The sequence below is a fragment of the Ochlerotatus camptorhynchus genome, unplaced genomic scaffold (genome assembly GCF_037179485.1).
Source record: "Ochlerotatus camptorhynchus isolate MF236.1 unplaced genomic scaffold, CSIRO-AGI_Acam_v1.1 ptg000304l, whole genome shotgun sequence".
Lineage (NCBI taxonomy): Eukaryota > Metazoa > Arthropoda > Insecta > Diptera > Culicidae > Ochlerotatus > Ochlerotatus camptorhynchus.
In genome coordinates, this window is record NW_027040792.1 from 4,636,159 (window position 1) to 4,656,728 (window position 20,570).

The following is a 20,570-nucleotide window of genomic DNA, read 5'->3' on the forward strand; positions in this document are numbered from 1 at the left end:
GACAGGAAACATAAGTTTCAAAGACCAAAACTCTGCACATTCTAAAAACTCTGTAAGCCCCCTTTTCCCCTAGGAATACCCCCCTCTGGGGTATTCGGAGACGAGCCAGCCAACGGCTGAAAGTCTCCTTAATAAAGATATAAAAAAAAAGAAAAAAAAAACAGACAAGAGACCAGACTGCAATTCACCACCGAAATAGAAGTTAACGGCAAACTCCCCTATCTGGGCACCACGGTAATAAGAAATAAACGCATCAGGCAGAATACTCAACCAGTACAAGCAGAAGATAAATGCAGCTACAAATATGATTCACCGAGTATCATCACCCACAACAGATGAACAAGCACAACAGGATGTCAACCAGATCATACACAATCAACTATCAGCAAATAGCTACCCAAAAACATTAGTCAACATACTCATAAATACAGAAGTGTGCCAACTTCCAGCCCACCATCTGCCAGCACGCAACCCTCCACTCCACCATCTGCGAATGCATCATCCACGAACAACCCAATATCCGCTACGGATAGTTTGGATAGTTTGATAGGAGATAGGTCAGGATTCGCTTTAGCAGGCGATGCGACCATAGTAATTGTTTTGTTCTTCTACTCAGTAAGCAAAAGCGGCAGCCGACAAGCTAGCCAAGCTCCTAAATTTAAATTCCAATCCTGTTTAAAATAAAATCAAACAAACAAAAAGGAACCGTCTCACCCGAATGATCCAATTTTCTCCTGCCATTTGTTATAAAACACTGATGCACTTTCACTTCTGAGGACGGTGGATAGCCGTGGAAATTAATTCTCACTCGCCGACACAAAACTTTTCAAAACTGAAATTAAAAACTATCACCCGCGATGCTTCAAACTTCTGTTCCGGGAGCACAAGCGAAGAAAAAAACCAAATAACGCAGATAACGACATCTCTTCTGATGCTTGCAAACATGACGAATCACGTTTTCTTTCTCGATTCTTCCTACACTCAAAAAATTCCACACGTCATCATCATGTGTCTCACACTTAATTTTGCACTTATTGTGAAACACATCCATTTCATGCGTGAATCCTATGCTGTGAACCATGTCTCAACACTATTGGTTCGAATTGTGGCACACTTGGAGTCTATGTGCCTCCAATGGTGATATCAATAGCTCATAACTCAATGTTCTACAATATGCTACTTTATAGACTTCTACTTTACCGACTCCAAAATGGAATCGACATATAAATAAAGAAAGCTGCCTTGCCTGCCATGCCTTTCTTAATGGGTCTGATTTGGGATTTCATCCAGGACTGTTGGGGTGTACTGCTGCCGTTGTCTTTGTTCGATTTGTTTGATAAGGCTGAAGTCACAACTTATGTTTTCGATGTTTACCTTGCACAACAATCCATTCACATCGCAATGAAATGCAAAACACTTAAAATCCATCTGTTTTGAACAGTAGTGTGATTCAATATGCAATACACTTGAATTGATAGAGAAAGATTATCAACATTTCAAAGTTTGAAACACTAGAAATCAACGTGTAGAACACATTGAACCATGGTGAAATACTTTTAAAATAAATGTGATTGTGCAAATGAAAAATCAAGTGTTTAAACGCTTCGATCAGACGTGTGGAATTTTTTGAGTGTAGGATGCGAGAAAACCACCAATGAAACACGTATAACTAACCCGGGGACAAATTGACAACTCCAGTATATTGCCAGTGTACCCCGGCAATTTGGTGTTGGTGACAAATTTGATAATCTAACTGTCAAGTTTATACAAATCAATGTTACCAATGTAACAAAAAAGCTCCATAAGAGACCGTGATGTCGGATTAAGGAGAGCCGGAGTGGGGAGATACCAACCGGTGGAAACTAACGATTTAAATTGGCTCACTACTTGACTAGCATATTGGTCCCAAGTAAATCTATAAGCCTACCCCATTCTAGTCAAAATTCAAGTACTACACTATGTTTGTTTTGATTCGCTATGAAAGTTTTCAAGAGCAAAAAATAGCTGAAGAAACCAAAATATTTGTATTGCCATTCGATGATGTAAGAAGATGAAACTCGGTTCAATTTGTATGGATTTATTTCACTTCACCACGAAAATCATAAATTAGCTCTTTTAATATGGCATTGTTCACGTCGTGTGGCGACATCTACTGCAAATAGTGGGTACGTGAAACTAAGGTTATTTGTCACCTTGCCGGGGAGTTGCGTATAACCGTCCCGAAGGCAGGGTGCCAGCGCTATTCAGGCAAAAGCAGCCGAAAACTACGAAAGCGAACCCACGCACAAAACAGAGAGCAAAATTAAAGCACAACCGTATCCGGAGGGGTTCAACACTCGACTCCGATTATCGGGACACCAATCACTTGTAAAAAAACTAGGCATCCGGCGCAGATGAAGCAAAATTAGCTGATCTAACAAGCAAAACAGCTATGATCGAACACTGTATAACCCACGAAGACAGATTCAATTTGGAGAAAACAGCAATAGTTGATCGAAGCAACAAAAAAATACACTTGCAATCCTTGAAATGTGCCACATATATAGCACACCCAATACAGTCAATACACGAACAGACGTAGGCAATTTGAACACAGCTTACGTAGGGATCTAACACTCACACATTTGGCATCAACACCCAACAGCAATGCCAATTATGCCCACATGAATCCAACTAAAACAGCTCAACTATAATACCAGTTCCCACTATTTCATCAAAACCACCATAACTAGGTAATTAATTTGTTCTGATGGGTGATTGCCAGACTGACAAGCCGAAACTGATTATTGCAGAAGCTAACAGTCGAACACTCCAGCACAACATACTCAATTACATAGATAAAATTTTTGAATTTTAATTGTGATGTAAATATTCATTCATGTAGACTTGTATTTGATTTCACGCAACCGAGCAACTTGCAAACAATGGTGTTTACAAAGATGGACTTTTGTATACAATATTTGCTTTATTGCATGAAATGTGTCAGAACTTTACATGATATATAATGTACACGTATATGATATGTGACGCTCCATTTATGTGCATCATATTGAACAGAAATTTACACTACTTTTGACGTAGGACTACGTTTGTGATTTCTATATGTGGGTACACTTTCAGAAAACCGAAAATGGAACATAGAACAAAATTATGAAAGATTTTGAACGTTAATAACTCAGCTGCCCCTGGACCAATTTCAATCATTTTATCACCAATTGAACAGAAATATTTCTATGCATCTGATGAATTTAAGACTTCATCATTTTTCAAAATGTCACTATTGAAAATCGAACAAATGTGCAACTGTTGCTTTGATTGTTAAAATTATCACCGATTGCCTGCGAAAAGCGATTTTCCTAACACAGGTTTCAAAGTTCAATTCCATTCGGTCTCACCAAACGGTGTTTATTCTATAACCACGTAGTGAGTGGTGGTGTTCTTCAGAACACAACGAAAGGCTGCCTGCAAGCTGCAGCCAACATGAGCATCCATAGAAGGAGGAAGAAGCCGCACCGCTATTGATCGGAATCAGTAGCTCTTCGTGAGTCGCTGTGAGCCATCTATGTCAAGCGCGTCATACTAAAGAGTATAAACAGAGAGAATCCCGCTCAAATTCCTATTCCTACACAAAACACAAGCTCCTGCTGTAATTTAACAAATAAGATTTATTATATAAGACCACGGAGTCCTACGTCACCATTGCGTACAACCCCATAGGGCTGTCCCTTGTAGTTTTTCAAACTGTGTACTTTCAGAACAATGAATTGACGATTTAGGTTAAACGGTGCGTTTTGTACCATCCTACCCTATACTCCGACAAACTTGCTCTGCTGTTAGACTGTTGAGGTGAACCATATGCGCGTTTCATGTTTTGGATGCCATTTTAACCAGAACAGGAAAGTGGTTCGTATGTAAGTTCTGTGTACATAATGTAACTTTGCTATTTAATGTGTGGTCTAGCTAGAATGCGGAAAGCATGTTTATTTTATAGCAGTACCCCTTGTTGTAGTTGCAGATAAGTGGCATCGAGCATCCCCTCTAAGTACGGTTACCAATCGGTTACCAACAACAACAGGAATTCACCTGCGAATAATCTAATGATTAGACAATAGTTTTTTGGGGGTTTTGCGACACAAAATTGCCAAAAGAGAGAGTTGGAGTTAGCTTGCAATCCGGGCAGCAGTCGCGTCACGTGCGTTTTTTGATCCTAAGTTATATTTGTAGTACTTGTTAGTTGATTTAGTAGAATAAATAGCCTAAGTGTTAAGTGTTGAATCTATACACTGGTATTTTTGTACTACGAAGAAACCGGCGAAAACGGTGGCAAATTCTCCCACAATAAAGATTGGTTACTAATCATCCCACCCCAACCAACCCCACGGATTTTACTGCGTTTGGCGATTTTGGAGGGTAATCTGAAGGGAACCAGTACAGCTATCGAACAAGTGGTCCTTCGAGCCGGATAGTTGGAGGAAAACTTATCCGGTAGGACACCTACGGTATTCGGTTCGCCAACGCGGTATCAAAAAACCACATCTATTGTTACCTGTGGAAACGCCATCTTTTTTGAGAGCGTCGGTTGTGATTGTGCCAACCAAGGAGAATTAATTATCAACATTCAAGGCATATTACTTGCCTTAAATAGATAAATCGTACCTATCGTACCTTGACGCTGCTGCTACATTCACGCTGCTACTACATCGGTTGCTTATTACAATTTCAACCGAGACAGCAACATCAATTTGAAGGTAGATAAACTTACCGACTGGACGTGAACATCCCATCTTCGATTCGTCTGGAGGTTTTCCTACATCGGTTAAGGTTCATCTGCTGCTGTGGCAGCATTCATATGGGTTCTTCGGTTGCTGATTGAACGAGGAGCATCTTTAAATAATCACAAGGCTCGATTTGAGAGCTACCAGGTAATTAGCTCTCCAAGTACGTTAATCCTCACAAGCTTCGCTACTTGGTCTTATTTTTTGAGGGTACACCATTGTCGTGACCGGAACTTGAAAAAGAAATTTAATTTGATTTTTTAAATAAACGATTTCACCGATTTACACGCGTTTTCCCTTGACCAAATTTTGACCGTATCACCCTTTAGCAGACACGAAAGACTCGAGAGTGTCCCCGATACTCGAACAACGCACATCACTCGATCCATCGTCGCCTTGACCAATCGCGTCAGTTTATCCGGAAATCCGTACTCGTGCATAATCTGCCATAGCTGATCTCGAGCGATTGTGTCGTATGCGGATTTGAAATCGATGAACAAATGATGTGTGGGCACGTTGTATTCGCGGCATTTCTGCAGAACCTGTCAAATTGCGAAAATTTGGTTTGTGGTAGCGCGGGCACCCATGAATCCCGCCTGGTATTGCCCCACGAACTCTCTTGCAAATGGTGACAGGCAGCGGCATATAATTTGGGAGAGTACCTTGTAGGCGGCGCTCAGCAGTGTGATCGTGCGGTAGTTGCAGCAATCCAACTTGTCGCCCTTTTGTAGATTGGGCATACGACACCTTCCATTCACTCCTCCGGTAATATCTCCTCCTCCCAAATCTTGGAAATTACCCAGTGCAGCGCTCTAGCCAGTGCTTCACCACCGTATTTTAATAGCTCACTTGGTAGTTGATCTACACCAGTTGCTTTGTTGTTCTTCAGCCGACCGATCTCCTCCTCAACTTCTTGAAGATCAGGGGTCGGTAGCCTGTCGTCTTCTGCGCGTGCTCCAAGGTATGTTGCCGTGCCACCTTCGTTTTCTGCTGCTTTACCGTTGAGGTGCCCGTCAAAGTACTGCTTCCTCCTCTCAATCACCTTACACTCGTTCGTGAGAAGGTTGCCGTCCAAGTCCTTGCACATATCGGCTTGCGGCACGTAAGCCTTTGCGCGAACTATTTAGCTTCTCATAGAACTTCCGTGAGTCGTTTACGTGGTACAGATTTTCCATCGCTTCGCGATCTCGGTCTTCCTGCTGACGCTTCTTCTTTCGGAAAACCGAGTTTTGTCTGTTCCGCGCTTGTCTGTATCGCTCCATATTCAATCTCGTGCAGTGTTGCAGCATTCTCGCCCGTGCTGCATTCTTCTCCTCTACTAACAGTTTGCATTCGCCGTCAAACCAGTCATTTCTTCGGTCCGGGATTGCAGTACCTAGTGCCGCTGCAGCAGTACTACCTATGGCTGAACGGATGTCCCTCCAGCCATCTTCAAGAGAAGCTGCGCCAAGCTGCTCTTCCGTGGGTAGTGCAACTTCCAGTTGCTGCGCGTAGTCCTGGGCAACTCCGGCGTCCCGTAGTTGCTCAATGTTCGGTCGCGGCGTTCGACTTCGACTGGTATTATGCACCGTCGAGAGTTTTGAGCGCATGCATACTGCAACTAGATAGTGGTCCGAATCTATGTTCGCACTGCGGTACGTGCGGACGTTGATAATATCGGAGAAGAATTTCCCGTCGATTAGAACGTGATCGATTAGGTTTTCTGTGTGTTGGTCAGGTGATCTCCAGGTGGCTTTGTGGATATCCTTGCGGGGGAAAAAGGTACTTCGAACTAACATACTCCGAGAGGCTTCAAAGTTCACGCATCGTTGGCCGTTATCGTTCGATACGGCATGCAGATCAAAGATGAATTGACTAAATTACTTGGAGTTGAGCCCCCCTTGAGTGAAGTGGAAACACTTCAGGAAGACTGGAGGAAATTTTCAAAACCTCGCTCAGTGCAACCGATCCTACAATTTCGTTCTAACCGACAAGTAGGAACGTTCTACGTTCCCGATCAAGTACAATTTCTTCATTTGTATCCGTAGGTACAAACATCACCCCTGCTTTAAAATCTTCATCTATACCTGCTCCAATTGCTGCTAACAATGTTCAACGAGTCAATGGAGCTACCTATGCTGCTATTGCAGCATGATAATTTTTGCTTAGGAAGCATTACTGCTCCTAAAATGGAAATTTTACAGAAATTATTAATTGATATGATTACTTATATGCTAAAAACTAACTCCGGGTTTGATGAAATACAAACTGGAGTTAAATTTACGAAAAATATCGTCATGACTTTGAAATTTAGTAATGGATTTTAAATCTTAAATATCTTAAATATTTTGGATTGGACTGCTCGATCTCTTAGAGATAATGAGTGTCGTGACCGGACCGAGGTTTCCAGCCTCGGTCACGGCTACACGAATCTCGGCTGCTACGGCCGCTCCGCTTCCATTACTGCTGCTGCTACTATTGTTGCTACTGCTGCTGCTGTTGTTACTGCTGCTGCTGCTGTTGTTACTGCTGCTGCTGCTATCCGTCGCTTCCAAAGTTCGTTACAAGAATGTCTTCAACAAGTTTAGGTAGCTCATATTTATACCATCCGTTTTTTTCCTCATTTATCCAGCACTGCTTGCTGTGTCAGGATTTCTTTTCACATCTGTCATGCTTCACGCTAATTTAGCTCAACTCAAATGGAGTGTTGCATTACTTGACACAACTCTCAAGTATTTTATTTATTTGTTTTATTAATATTTTTTATTCCGCATCAACCTTATCTACCACAACCATGTCGAAAAGGAAATCGATTCCACTGCGGATGCTGCAGACACGACTTCGTGGACTGCAAACGACGTTCACCAACTTGTATAGTTTTATGGAAAATTACACGCCCCAGACGAAGCCGTTGGAAGTTACCGTGCGATTGAATAAGCTGGATTGCCTTTGGGATCAGGTGAACGAAGCCATTGACGACATCGTTGCACACGAAGAATCACCCGACGAACCAGAAGCCTTCGTGAAGGATCGTGTTGATTTCGAGAACCGATTCTTCACACTGAAAACATTCCTGCTGGAGAAACGTCAGCCTACTCAAAACCTTCCGTCTACTTCCACTTCTATCGCCAATGCTTTCTCTGATTCTACACCTCACGTACGGCTACCACAGATCACGCTCCCCAAGTTCAACGGCAAACTAGATGAATGGCTTACGGTTGGAGATCTTTACACCTCGCTTATTCACTGGCAAGCGGATCTCCCAGTGGTTGAAAAATTCCATTATCTTCGGAGTCAACTCGAAGGCGAAGCCTTAACAGTGATTGATTCGCTCTCCCTAACTGCCGCCAATTACCACTATTGCGTGGGATCTGCTCACCAAACGGTACACCAACTCCAAGGCACTGCGTAAACGGCAAGTTCAGGCACTTTTCGAACTACCCACGATTAAAAGGGAATCGGCATCGGATCTGCACGGTCTTCTGGACTCGTTCGAAAAGATTGTAAAAAGCCTGGATCAAGTCGTCTCCGATAAAGCCGATTATAAGGACATGCTGTTGCTTCACGTACTCACCTCTCGGTTAGATAGCATAACCAGGAGATGTTGGGAAGAAAATTCTTCTAGCGAGGAGAAAGAAACCATAAAGGACCTCACCGAATTTCTGCAACGCCGAATAAGTATATTGGAAGCACTTCCCAGCAAGGCATCGGATCAAAGGGTAGATCCTGTTCAGTCAAAATTTCCGAAGAAGATCTTATCGGTGAAATCCTGCAATGCTACGTTCCAGTCTTCGATGTCCAGCAAATGTATGGTCTGTCCAGAAAGCCATCTATTGTATCAATGCCCACAATTTCAAAGAATGACTGTGCCGGAAAGGGACGATGTTCTTCGAACTAATTCGTTGTGTCGAAATTGCTTTCGACGTGGTCACCAAGCGAAGGAATGTTCGTCCAAATATTCGTGTCGCAACTGTAAGGCGAAACACCACACACTCGTCTGTTTTAAAGGAAAGGCAGTATCCGAAGCAAAGCCGAACGAGAAACCCGAACCTAACGATATACCGAGTCAATCGGAATCAACTGTGGAACCAAACACTTCTAAGGTCGTTAACCTGGCAACGACAGGCTCGAAGATCTGCCACTCAGCTACAACATCCACAAAGGGTGTGGTTTTGCTCACTGCGCTAGTAGTGTTGGAAGACGACAGAGGTCACAAGGTATATGCAAGGGCATTGTTGGACAGTGCTGCAGAATGTCACTTGATCAGCAAACGGCTGAGGAAAATGCTCACGGTGAAGGAGGACAGCAGTACGGTAGAGGTCATTGGTATTCAAGGTGTGGCATCCAAGGTTCAAGGGAAAATTACAGTCCTCGTACAATCCCGGATAACAGCCAATGGAAATCTATATTATGCCAAAAATTGCAGCACAGGCATCCACAGCGGCAATTGATACCAGCAAGTGGAACATACCCGAGGGAGTTCAGTTGGCGGATCCAACCTTTTTGCAAGGCGAACGAATTGATCTGCTATTAGGAGCGGAATCATTTTTCGAATTCTTTGTCTCTGATCGTCGCATTCGGTTGGGTGATAATTTACCATCGTTAGTCGACTCCGTCTTCGGATGGGTGGTAACAGGCAGATACTCGGTGAGTGGTCCTATAAAATCTGTCCTGTAAGAGCTTGCGGTTTCAAGTCGACTCGATGAGCTACTTGAACGATTTTGGAGATGCGAAGAGGTTAGTTCTGAGAGAGATAATAACTACTCGCCCGAGGAAACACAGTGTGAAGCGCATTTTGTTCAAACCGTGAAACGAGATGCGTCTGGTCGATATTTGGTGTCGCTGCCCAAGAACGAGGAAACAATAGCCAAGCTTGGCAATTCCAGATTGATTGCGGAGAGGAGAATTTTACTGTTGCCGTCGTTCCGTGATGAGAAGCTACGAAGTCAATATTGCGCCTTTTTGGAGGAGTACGAAGCTTTAGGGCATATGCGGCTGGTTACGGACGGAGCAATGGAGCAAGGTCGGTGCTACCTCCCACACCACCCTGTTGTGAAGGAGGATAGTACAACCACAAAAGCGAGGGTAGCGTTTGATGCTTCAGCACAAACGACGTCAGGATTTTCCCTCAACGATGGGCTGCTCGCAGGTCCTGTTATTCAGGATGAAATGCGTTCCATTATACTGCGAAGCCGCACTCGTCAAATTATGTTAGTGGCTGACGCAGAAAAAATGTTTAGGCAAATCGGTGTCTGCCCTAAAGATTGCCTTCTCCAGTCGATATTGTTTAGACCAAGCCCAGACAAACCCATTGCTACCTATGAACTATGTACCGTAACCTATGGTACAAAACCTGCTCCTTTCCTGGCTACCAGGACGTTACTACAACTTGCAATTGATGAAGCTGACAGATTCTCATTAGCCGCTAAAGCCGTAAAGGAAGATTTTTATATGGGCGGTGCCATTACGGGAGCGGATGACCCGGCCACCACCAAAGACCTAAGGATCCAGATGCAGGAGATGTTGCGGAGAGGTGAATTTGAACTGTGGAAGTTTGCCTCAAATTGTGAATCAGTCTTGGAAGACCTACCTAACGAAAGTCGAGCAATACAAACGGCGGATGGAATCCATTTGGATCCGGATTCAACGGTGAAGACGCTAGGCTTGGTATAGATGCCTAACACGGATGTTTTTCGGTATCGGTTCCAGATCTCTCCATTGGTGGAGGACACTGTATTCACCAAACGGAAGATTTTATCGGAAATCACAGCCCTCTTCGATCCATTATGGCTCATCGGAGCAGTAATCACCAAGGCCAAAATTTTCATGCAACGTTTATGGCGTCTACGGGATGCAAATAACCACCAATTAGCATGGGATGCTAAACTACCCGAGAAAATCGAAAGAGAATGGATTCGATTTCATCAACAACTTCCTGTTTTGAGTGATTTGTGCATCGAACGCTTGGTCACCCTACCCAACACAGTCAACACTCAACTACATCTGTTCTCTGACGCATCAGAAAAGGCATTTGGCGTCTGTGCGTACCTACGAACCGAAGACGCTGAAGGAAGGATAAAGGTCGCTTTATTGGCGACGAGATCCAGGGTGGCACCCCTGAAAACCCAATCTATCCCTAGGCTGGAGTTATGCGGGGCCGTGCTGGCTTCGGAGTTGTACCTCAAGGTCAAGACTTCGATACGTTTCTCTGGAGAGTCATACTTTTGGGTTGATTCGACGACCGTCTTGCGCTGGCTGCAGGCACCTCCGGCGACATGGTCAACCTTTGTCGCTAATCGTGTGTCCAAAGTGCAAGCATCCACGGAAAATAGTCATTACGGACACATACCGGGTTAACAAAACCCATCAGACCTCATATCGCGAGGAATTTTTCCAGAAGAAATAGTTAGTAATCAATTCTGGTGGGAAGGTCCTTGCTGGTTACAATCAAGCGTTGAAAATTGGCCCACGCAGCACATAATTACATCCAAAGGGCACGAGGAAGAACGGAGGCGTGCGGTGTACGTGGTAGCTGCACCAGAACAACCAGATTTCTTCACCAGTTATATAGCACGATTTTCCAGCTTCACCGCTTTGATCTGGATAACGGCTTATTTGCTGCGGTACATGCACAATCTACAAGCGAAACCAGGATTTCGGCGGACACCTGCCTACCTTACAATAGAGGAATTACAACAAGCGGAAATTTGCATCATACTACGAGTACAACGAGAAACCTTTCATCCTGAGGTCAGCGCACTAACTAAAGGAAAATTTGTTGCACGATTATCGCCTTTGCGTTGGTATCATCCATTCGTCGCTGATAATGGGCTACTGCGAGTCGGTGATAGAATAAGTCAAGCGAAGGAGACCGAATACACGATCCATCCAATTATACTACCTGCTCGTTATATGGTCACCAATCTACTAATGCGCTATTATCATCTACGATTGTTGCATGCTGGCCCACAGTTGGTGTTGAGCACCATTCGACTTAGGTATTGGCCTCTCGGGGGTCGAAATTTGGCGAGAGCGGTTTACCATCAGTGTGTGCAATGCTATCGCACGAAGCCAAAGGCTATTCGACAGTTCATGGCGGAGCTACCCGTACCTAGAGTATCACCAACAAGGCCGTTTGCAACAACGGGTGTGGACTACTTCGGTTCAGTATATGTACGGATGGGCTATCGGCAGCGAGCGGTAAAGGCTTACGTGTCAGTCTTGGTGTGTTTTTCGACAAAGGCGGTACACTTAGAACTGGTTACCGATTTGTCGACGGCACGATTTATGCAGGCATTACGGAGGTTTGTGTCGCGACGTGGGAAGTGTACCAGCCTCTATTCGGATAATGGCACTAACTTCGTTGGTGCGAAGAACCAGATGATGGAGCTAATACGGAAATTGAAAACCTATGTAGGTACATCACGGATTGTGCTGAAGAAGGTATGACGTGGCATTTTATCCCACCCGACGGGCCCCACTTTGGTGGGTTGTGGGACGCCGCGGTTCGATCGGCGAAGGTACATCTGTTACGTGTGCTTGGAGATACAGTGGTTTCCTACGAGGATATGGTAACGCTCCTAACTCAAGTGGAGTGCTGCCTTAATTCCAGGCCTGTGACACAGCTATCCGACGATCCCGGGGACCTACAACCATTGACCCCTGGACATTTTTTGGTAGGCTCTGCCTTACAAGCGTTACCGGATGAAGATTTTTCCCAGGTATAGTACGGGAAATTGCAAGATCTGGAGGCCACCCAACGACGACTTCAAGATTTTTGGAAAAAGTGGAGGTCTGAATACCTTACTCAGCTTCAGGTCCACACTAAATGGTGGCAGCCCCCTGTCGACGTCACTGTTGGCAGCTTGATTGTGGTCCGAGATGAAAACATCCCCCCTATTCGATGGAGGATGGGGCGCATTGAGGATCCCATCCAGGATCGGACGGTGTTGTAAGGGTCGTCACCCTGCGGACGGCTAGCGGTTTCTGTAAGCGACCGGTGTCGAAAATCTGTATTCTACCTGTACCAATTACCATGGAGGCAGAAACAGTTGAAGGCACTGTAACCATCTGAAACCCCGGTTGTTTCAGGGGGGCAAGGATCTTGCAGTTGCAGATAAGTGCCATAGCGCATCTCCTCGAAGTACGGTTACCAATCGGTTACCAACGACAACAGGAATTCACCTGCGAATAATCTAATGATTAGACAATAGTTTTTTGGGCCTTTTGCGACGCAAAACAGCCAAAAAAGAGAGTTGGAGTAAGCTTGAAATCCGGGCAGCAGTCGCGTCGCGTACGTTTTTTTTTATCCTAAGTTATATTTGTAGTACTTGTTAGTTGATTTAGTAGAATATATAGCCTAAGTGTTAAGTGTTGAATCTATACACTGGTATTTTTATACAACGAAGAAACCGGCGAAAACGGTGGCGAATTCTCCCACAATAAAGATTGGTTACTAATCATCCCACCCCAACCAACCCCACGGATTTTTCTGCGTTTGGCGATTTAGGAGGGTAATCTGAAGGGAACCAGTACAGCTATCGAACACCCCTAGTTGTCGGTTTTTGAATGTGTTGACTACATCTGCGGACGAAAAACCCAGTATCTCGTCATAAACATAAGAGGATGGATTCGAAGGTGTACAAGCAAGAGTGTCGGGAAAAACGCACTACAGCCTGGAGGTGCTATTGTCCTTAATTACGCCCATTTTAGAACTATTTGGCTTTAATCAAGCGGAAGACTGGTAACGTGACTTGAGATTCTGCAGAGCTTGCCAGATGTTGAAAAAAAAAATTGGTCACTAAGGTTGACAAGCTGCGAGTTCAATAGATGATGGCGAAATTTGTAAATCTAAAATCTAAAATTGCGAATGTCACGAAAAGGTTTTGGGCGCTTATAGCTTATAGCACTTTGATAGGTGAAAATACTAGGTGGGGTGAAAAGTAACCTCCTTGACCGCCAGAATGCGCTGCTACTGCAAAAAAGGTTATGTTGCCTTGTAGTTCGTTTATATTTAGGCAGACATGTCAAATTTCAGTGCGATACTGTCTTTAGTTTTGTTTTGACAGCTAATTGTTGTTGACGTAAATGGCATCATGTTGAGTATGGATAAATACGATTTTCATTCTCTCATAAAACATTATTTTTTGAGAGGCAAAACGGCGAAGGAAACAAAAGAAAACCGATTAAGTCCGTATCGGCAGGCCCTCCGATGCGATTACAGAGGAAAATGTAAAAAAGTAGAAGGGTCTGTGCCTAGGAGTACGAACGGAAGCTTGACGTAAGACCGCTAGTGAACAGAACAAATGTGAAGAGCATTTAGTTCTTTTAATTAATCATATCGTTCGGCCATTTTTTCAAAGAGATGGCGCTGTTCCGCTGGTAGGAAGTGATAAAAATCCCCATATAAAATTTGAGAGAATTGGGAATAATTTCGATGCATATTCAGGTCAAAAAAAGTAAACGTCAACCTGAAGAAATCTGGCAGGGACTTTGTAGTTCAGTTTTCCCCCGGAAATTAATGTTTAACTACAATTATGTTTAGGCTACAATTAAATAAAAATGATTTTTCCCCATACCAGTCCCCAGAGAGCCAAAAAATTCAAATTGGAGAGAGAAAATTTGCCCTCACGACCTCAATCTCTCAACATGCCATGTATTTTGATGACACTCGATCAGTTATTTCCCTTTCACAGATTACAAAATAGAGTACCTGTCACTACATAACATGTCTGGTACCCCGAGCAAAGTCCAGCATCAAAATGATAGCAAATTTAAATCAAGTTTTGATTTCAACATCAAACTGAAATCATAATTTGATTTCAGTTTACGCAATTGACAAATTTGATATCAAGTTTTGTTTTCATTTTGCTGTACATTTGCTCTTCAGAAATATGTTATTGTGGGTTTGTTTTCATTGCCTTAGCATAACATCAAATTGAATACTTGTTTTGTTATCAACAGGAAAGATTGATATCAAATTGAGTTTTCAGTTTGCTCTCACTGATAGCAGAAATAGATTTCAATGTGATGTCACAGGAAGATGTTTTTGCTCTCAATTTTGATATTTTAACCGTTAAAACGACCAAAACGACAGCAACCTGAGTAATCATTATCAGCGAAGTCACAACATCAAATTTAGATTTCAATTTGATCTCAGACTTTGCTCGGGACCTCTATATATGCATTTAGTTTAACATTTAACTTTTCTTTTTTTAAACTTTAAATGTTCTTTATTTCTTGAATTTGTGTGGTTTACATGTTTAACTTATCAAGTGTCACAGATGCGTCTTTTCAACTTTAGTTCTTTTGAATTTCAATTATTATTAATTACAGTTCCTAGTCCAATCAGGCCTGTTTTAAGAATGACCACTTTGGTGTGGGATTGGTTTGTTTGAGCTTAACATTCGAAGTCCCTCGTATTTTTCATATTCTGCACAAGAGATACTTTCTGTCCCGTTCCACATATAAAAATCGACGGGAAATTCTTTGAGGGGCGAGAAATAAAAGGGGACTTCGAATATTAATCTAAATGCAGATATCGAGGTACCAGATATGTTTTGCACTGCACTGTCTTCTGTGAACAGTTAGAAAACAGATTGTGCGTAGTTTTCGATCGACGTCACATGGATGCTGAAGCTTGACAAACATTTTAATTTATCGATCATCATTATCTTAACTCTTTCCGTTTTTTTAATTGTAGGCGTTCCAAATTTGTGTTATTTTTTTTCCAATGAGAAAGTTGATGAAGAGAATCGATCAAAATCATTTGTACCCCTGCTTTCAAGTTTGATCACAAGAGCATTTTATGTGGTTGTTGGGGGCGTGTGGTTCTGAATATTGACAAACAGGTAGATAAATTCCATTCCTACTCTTTACTGTAATAAGCTTGGTAGCTCTGAAATGGGCCGTTTGTTGCCAAAGTTGGTGATAATTTAACTTCCGAAACGGTACAGAGTGCGTCTCTGTCGCTTCAAAGCGTAGATGACACATCCATGACCGCTTACGCTTGGCGTGTTCAGTGTACGTGGCAGCATCATGGATCCCATTTTACAGGAACACCTTCAGCACACCTCGTAGACCGGAGATACGTTTGACACCGCCACGGCGAGCCAGACGACTGCTTTTGCGGCTTCTTCTGCCTGCTCACCACGGCGTCCGAAGCGAAAATGAGTTGAGGCTAGAGAGCAGCGTTGTTTTATATCTTTTCAGGTTAAAGCAGAATGATGTGCAACCAAGTGGTTCGCGATTATGACGACTGGGTTTGAGAAGAACGTTTATTTCATGAAAACAGTGATAAAATTATCGCTTTTTATTTGTACATTGGATAATGCTTGACATTACCACTTTTTCAATAGTATGTTGAAAATTATCAGTTGGAAGTATTGTGTAGAAATATTTCTGATCGATTGGTGATAAAATTATTGAAATTGGTTCAGGGGCAGCTGAGTTATTAATGTTCAAAATCTTTCATAATTTTGTTTCATGTTCCATTTTCGGTTTTCACAAAGTGTACCCCAGTATAGAAATTAAAGACGTAGTCCTACGTAAAAAAAAACATACATGAATACATGTTGGCTGACCGGAAAGTGAAGGTGCGTGAGCTAGCAGATACCGCAAAGATTAGTACTGTGCGCACATGCCATATTTTGGGTGGGATTCCGCATATGAAAAAGTTATCCTGCCGCACTCCTGACCAAAAACACGAACGCGAGAGCCCTTAGAAAGACTGTTGATGAAAGCTGGATCCACTATTACATCCCAGAGAATAGAATGAGTGCCCAGCAATGGATTAAAGCCGGCACGAGTGCTCCGAAGCGGCCAAGGTGGGTCGACCATTATTTCTTCCCAAACCTCAAAAGATGGCTCATCAATAAAAAATTTAGCTCACGTGAGGAAATCATCGACGCCGCGGAGGATTATTTTGCAGACCTTCCGGAAAATTACATTTCGGACGGGATCATGAAGTTGGAAAATCGCTGGTATAAGTGTATCGAGCTAAAACTTCATTCCCAAGGAGGTTACTTTTCACCCCACAAGTATTTGTACCGAACTGTTTCTTTTCTGATCTCGCAACTAAAATTGATAGTTTTGCACAAATGTTGAATTCTGCATACATGTTTTAATAACTTTTGACCCATATGAAGGTGGCACCAAGCTATAAGTTGTAAATGTTAATACATAAAGTAATGGTTTTTCTTGATTTTCATTGCGATTTTCCTCCACTGTGAACATTTTGGCGCAACACATTTTTCAGATTATATTTATTATGATTTTCTGAATTAATTTCTTTATCATTTCACTACACAAAGATCTTTCTAGCATGCTTGGTTCATGAGTTGCATTTTCAAAGTACGTGATGTCCGGGAAAACACCAAGTTAAGTTTTCCGGAAAATTTAGCCACCCCCTTTTTTTTGTTCGAATAAACATAAACTCTACCTGTAGTCCAATGATAAAAAAAAATTGCAAAACTAACACTGAATCTTTCACGTTTTCCCTTTGCACCACTAAATTCAATTCAAATCGTTTTCCTAAAAACTTTCTCTAGACTTCTTTTAAAAAATTACTTAAGGTCCTCCTGGAACCCTCCTTAAACTATTTTCATGAAAAAGCTTGAACTCTTCATGAACTTTTATCTGAATTTTTCCAAGGAATCCCTTAAAATGTTCAGCCTTGAATCCCGTTAGTACTTCACCTGAAATTACTCTATGCTTTCCGCTAATTTATGGCTCTTACAAGGGTCCATTACGACTAGAGGCAATCATTGGCTCAGGATCGAGCAAAGTGGAAAAAGACACAGCGTAGTTTCAACAACTGTATTACATACTATCAAATTCTACTGTATACTTCAAATTATCTAACACCCTTTCTTGAGTTTTGTTTACTGTTTCAAGCAAATCAAATCCAAATCAGTGAACCATCTTTAAAACAAAAACTGACGTTGAAATCCCATTAGCATCGCTCTCTCCACCCATCCATCAACCAAGGGAAATGGATTTGTACCACACAGATTTCCATCACTCTCAGTCCGTTTGCAATCATATCCGACATCATTACTCACCTCCACTGCAGCCACCGGACCGGAAAGTGCTGCTCCCAAGTGCGGTCGAGGAAATGGTGGATCCTTTCCCACTGCTGCTCGAGTAGAAGGGGGAGCTCTGTTGATATGTGGGCACCGTTTGTTGTTGATGTTGTTGCTGCTGTGATGACACTAATGACGACGGTTGGTGGTTCATATTTGTTGTTCCTCCATCGCCACCACCGTCATTGGCCACCGCACCATCACCAAGACCGCTGACGGTCACATACTCCGGCTGTTGTTGTTGATGGCTCGCCAGGACGTTTTTCAGGTGCGTTTGAAGAAACTCTGCAAATAGACAAACACAAACACAAACAGGTTCTGTACAGTTGACCTCACCACATTGATGGTTTAGAACATCCAGTTCGAGTTTATTGTTTTTGCCTTTTGGTGGGGTTTTGGGTGGTGGAAGGGGAAGTAGTCAGTTTGCATATGGCTCACGGACGGACGGCGAGAGTGCTCGGATGAGGATATTTGCGCTACGCCAGGAAGCGAATGTTTGTGCTCGTGAAAGTCAATGGTGAGAGATAATTAAATTTGCAGAATCGTTGGCCGCTGTGCTGGATGTCCACGGTATGGCAGGAATATTGAATAGTGATTCAGGCTTTATTGAGCATAATGGAATTTCATTTTGCGGGTACGGTGGACTTTTAATTTAGCAGAATGAAGGGTTTTTATCAACGACCCGAGAAGGGCTGCTGTTGAATTGCGATTCGAACCCGTGCCTCCCGAATCACATGCTTCCACACTGCGTTGATCTACAGACACGGCTATTGGACAGACCTCAATCCCCAACTGACGGTACGGTCAAAATAAATAAACTCCACCATCATTCATCCCAAAGTCCATCTCACTTTAATTGGATTATTACAGCCAACCACCTGGCTCGAGGGCAATTCAGAGGAAAATCTCTCCGAAGCCACTCAACAACGTTAAACGACCCCTAAGCCATCGTCGAACAATATGTACAAAACAGTCGACCATTTAGCAGTGACCGTCGATCCCCAGCAAATAGCACAAAACCCAATTGCTTCTACCCAATTGAACCATTCTCGGAAATCTCCCCGGCGAGGTACGGAATCCCTTTTGTATCCGGCATTTATCCTTATCGTCCTATCACAGCCGAAAGCGATTGTGATTTAGGTAGCCCGCTCTCGGCAAGAAGAAGTCCTGAAAGACCGGGTCCCAGCAGCAGCAGTTGTATACTTTATAATCTTCCACTTTCTCATTAACGTACTCCAGTGGTAGTCTTCGGGAAATGCAGAGAGTCCTTAACCGAAAGCCAAACATGTGCTCAAGTGCTCTTAATTTAATAAACTCTAGCAAAATAATCACTGCAATAACAACATAACCAAATGGGAATTCGGCTCCACCTTTCCACCTCCCGTCCATCCTTGTTGTTGGGCCTCTTGGCAGCAAATTGTTCTCGATCCTATTTAAATCCCTCGACGACGACAACGAGACTACGGAGCGAATCTTCTCTGTTTGTTATTCCTTCCCGCTTGCTCCCGGTATTTCTCCTCTCTACTGCTTCAGCAGCATTTATCGTTGCGAAGAAAACTGTTTAACAACTTGTGGTTACTTGTGCCCTAGCCAAACCCGAACCGAGCCGGCAGTCGCCAGTCTGTTTGACCAGCCCCCGAGGGTTGCTTCCCTGCTTCAACAACGACTGTTTGGTCGGTATGAATTCGCATTCAAAGCTACCATAAGGTAAGTCCGTCCACAGCGAAACCAATTTGACCAGCTTAACATGTGGAATGAAGAGCAAAGATTTGACTTTTTGGGACTATGTTCTCGGTGTGGATGTGTTTGATTCGCATGCAATAGGGAGCTATAATATGGACAATGAATCAAGATCAAATGGCTCTTTGATGAGATGGTTGCGGATGGACCGGGTGAGGTGGCTAGTCCGGGGGAAGTGAGATTCTATCATATTTGGGGTACCAAGGCTGCTCTAGAATTAAATTTCAGTTGGTTGATTTTCAATTGATCAATTCTCAATTTTTCATTCGTTTAATCGGTAAGGCTCAATGCGGTAAAAACGCTTTACGGAGCCGAAAGTATTTAAAATCATTTTACAATTGATTAAAACACTATTCCAAAGCAGTGCCCGATGGGGGTCGTGAATCTTGATGAGTTCTTCTGATGTGTCCTGGGTTAAGATTTCTCCGGTTTCCGCAATTTCTTTAAATCATTCAACCATTTTTCCTTCACCAGCGGCAGCAGCTCGTCCCCTTAATCTTTACTTTTTTCCATTTCTTTCCGTCCGGTACAGTGATGCCATCATTCAGTTGAGCATTTCCAGGCCAAAGCAAAACAAAATTGAACTCCAGACTCGACCTTCTCCGATTTGCATGAAACTTTTCATAATTGACGGTAAGGCCCAACAAAGTCACTTTCAATCAAACATCGTCAAACGCCGACGAAGCTGTCAACCATCAGTTTCAATTGAAAGTCATTCTGTCTTCTCTTCGAGCAGATCTCTTTCAACATCAACAGAACCACTTTCGATCAGTTTTCATGCTGTTTGTTTTGAATTGACTTTCGCATTGAAGCGAAGCTGTTCGTTTCAAGTACTTTTTCTGACTTTTGTTATGGATGTCAAATTTATCATTGTAGGGTGGCTTCCATTTGTTTCCATCTATTGTCGTCACTTTTACTACGGTGTGAAATGAAAGGGACAGAATGTGAGCTTCGGGGCCATGAACTGATCTATAGAAAATGAAATTAAACAGCA

General features: G+C 43.0%; 1 protein-coding gene across 4 annotated transcripts in view; it reads right to left on the reverse strand.

Moving 5' to 3' along the window:
• LOC135707146 (uncharacterized) overlaps positions 1-20,570 on the reverse strand; it is a 291,025-nt gene that overhangs the window by 83,142 nt on the left and 187,313 nt on the right. For 3 of the 4 annotated variants that reach the window (XM_065228873.1, XM_065228874.1, XM_065228872.1), the window contains one exon: positions 17,816-18,121. The exons of the other annotated variant lie outside the window; for it this stretch is intronic. In XM_065228873.1, the coding sequence (XP_065084945.1) occupies positions 17,816-18,121 (306 nt within the window). The remainder of the gene's footprint in view (positions 1-17,815; positions 18,122-20,570) is intronic. 4 annotated transcript variants of the gene reach the window in all.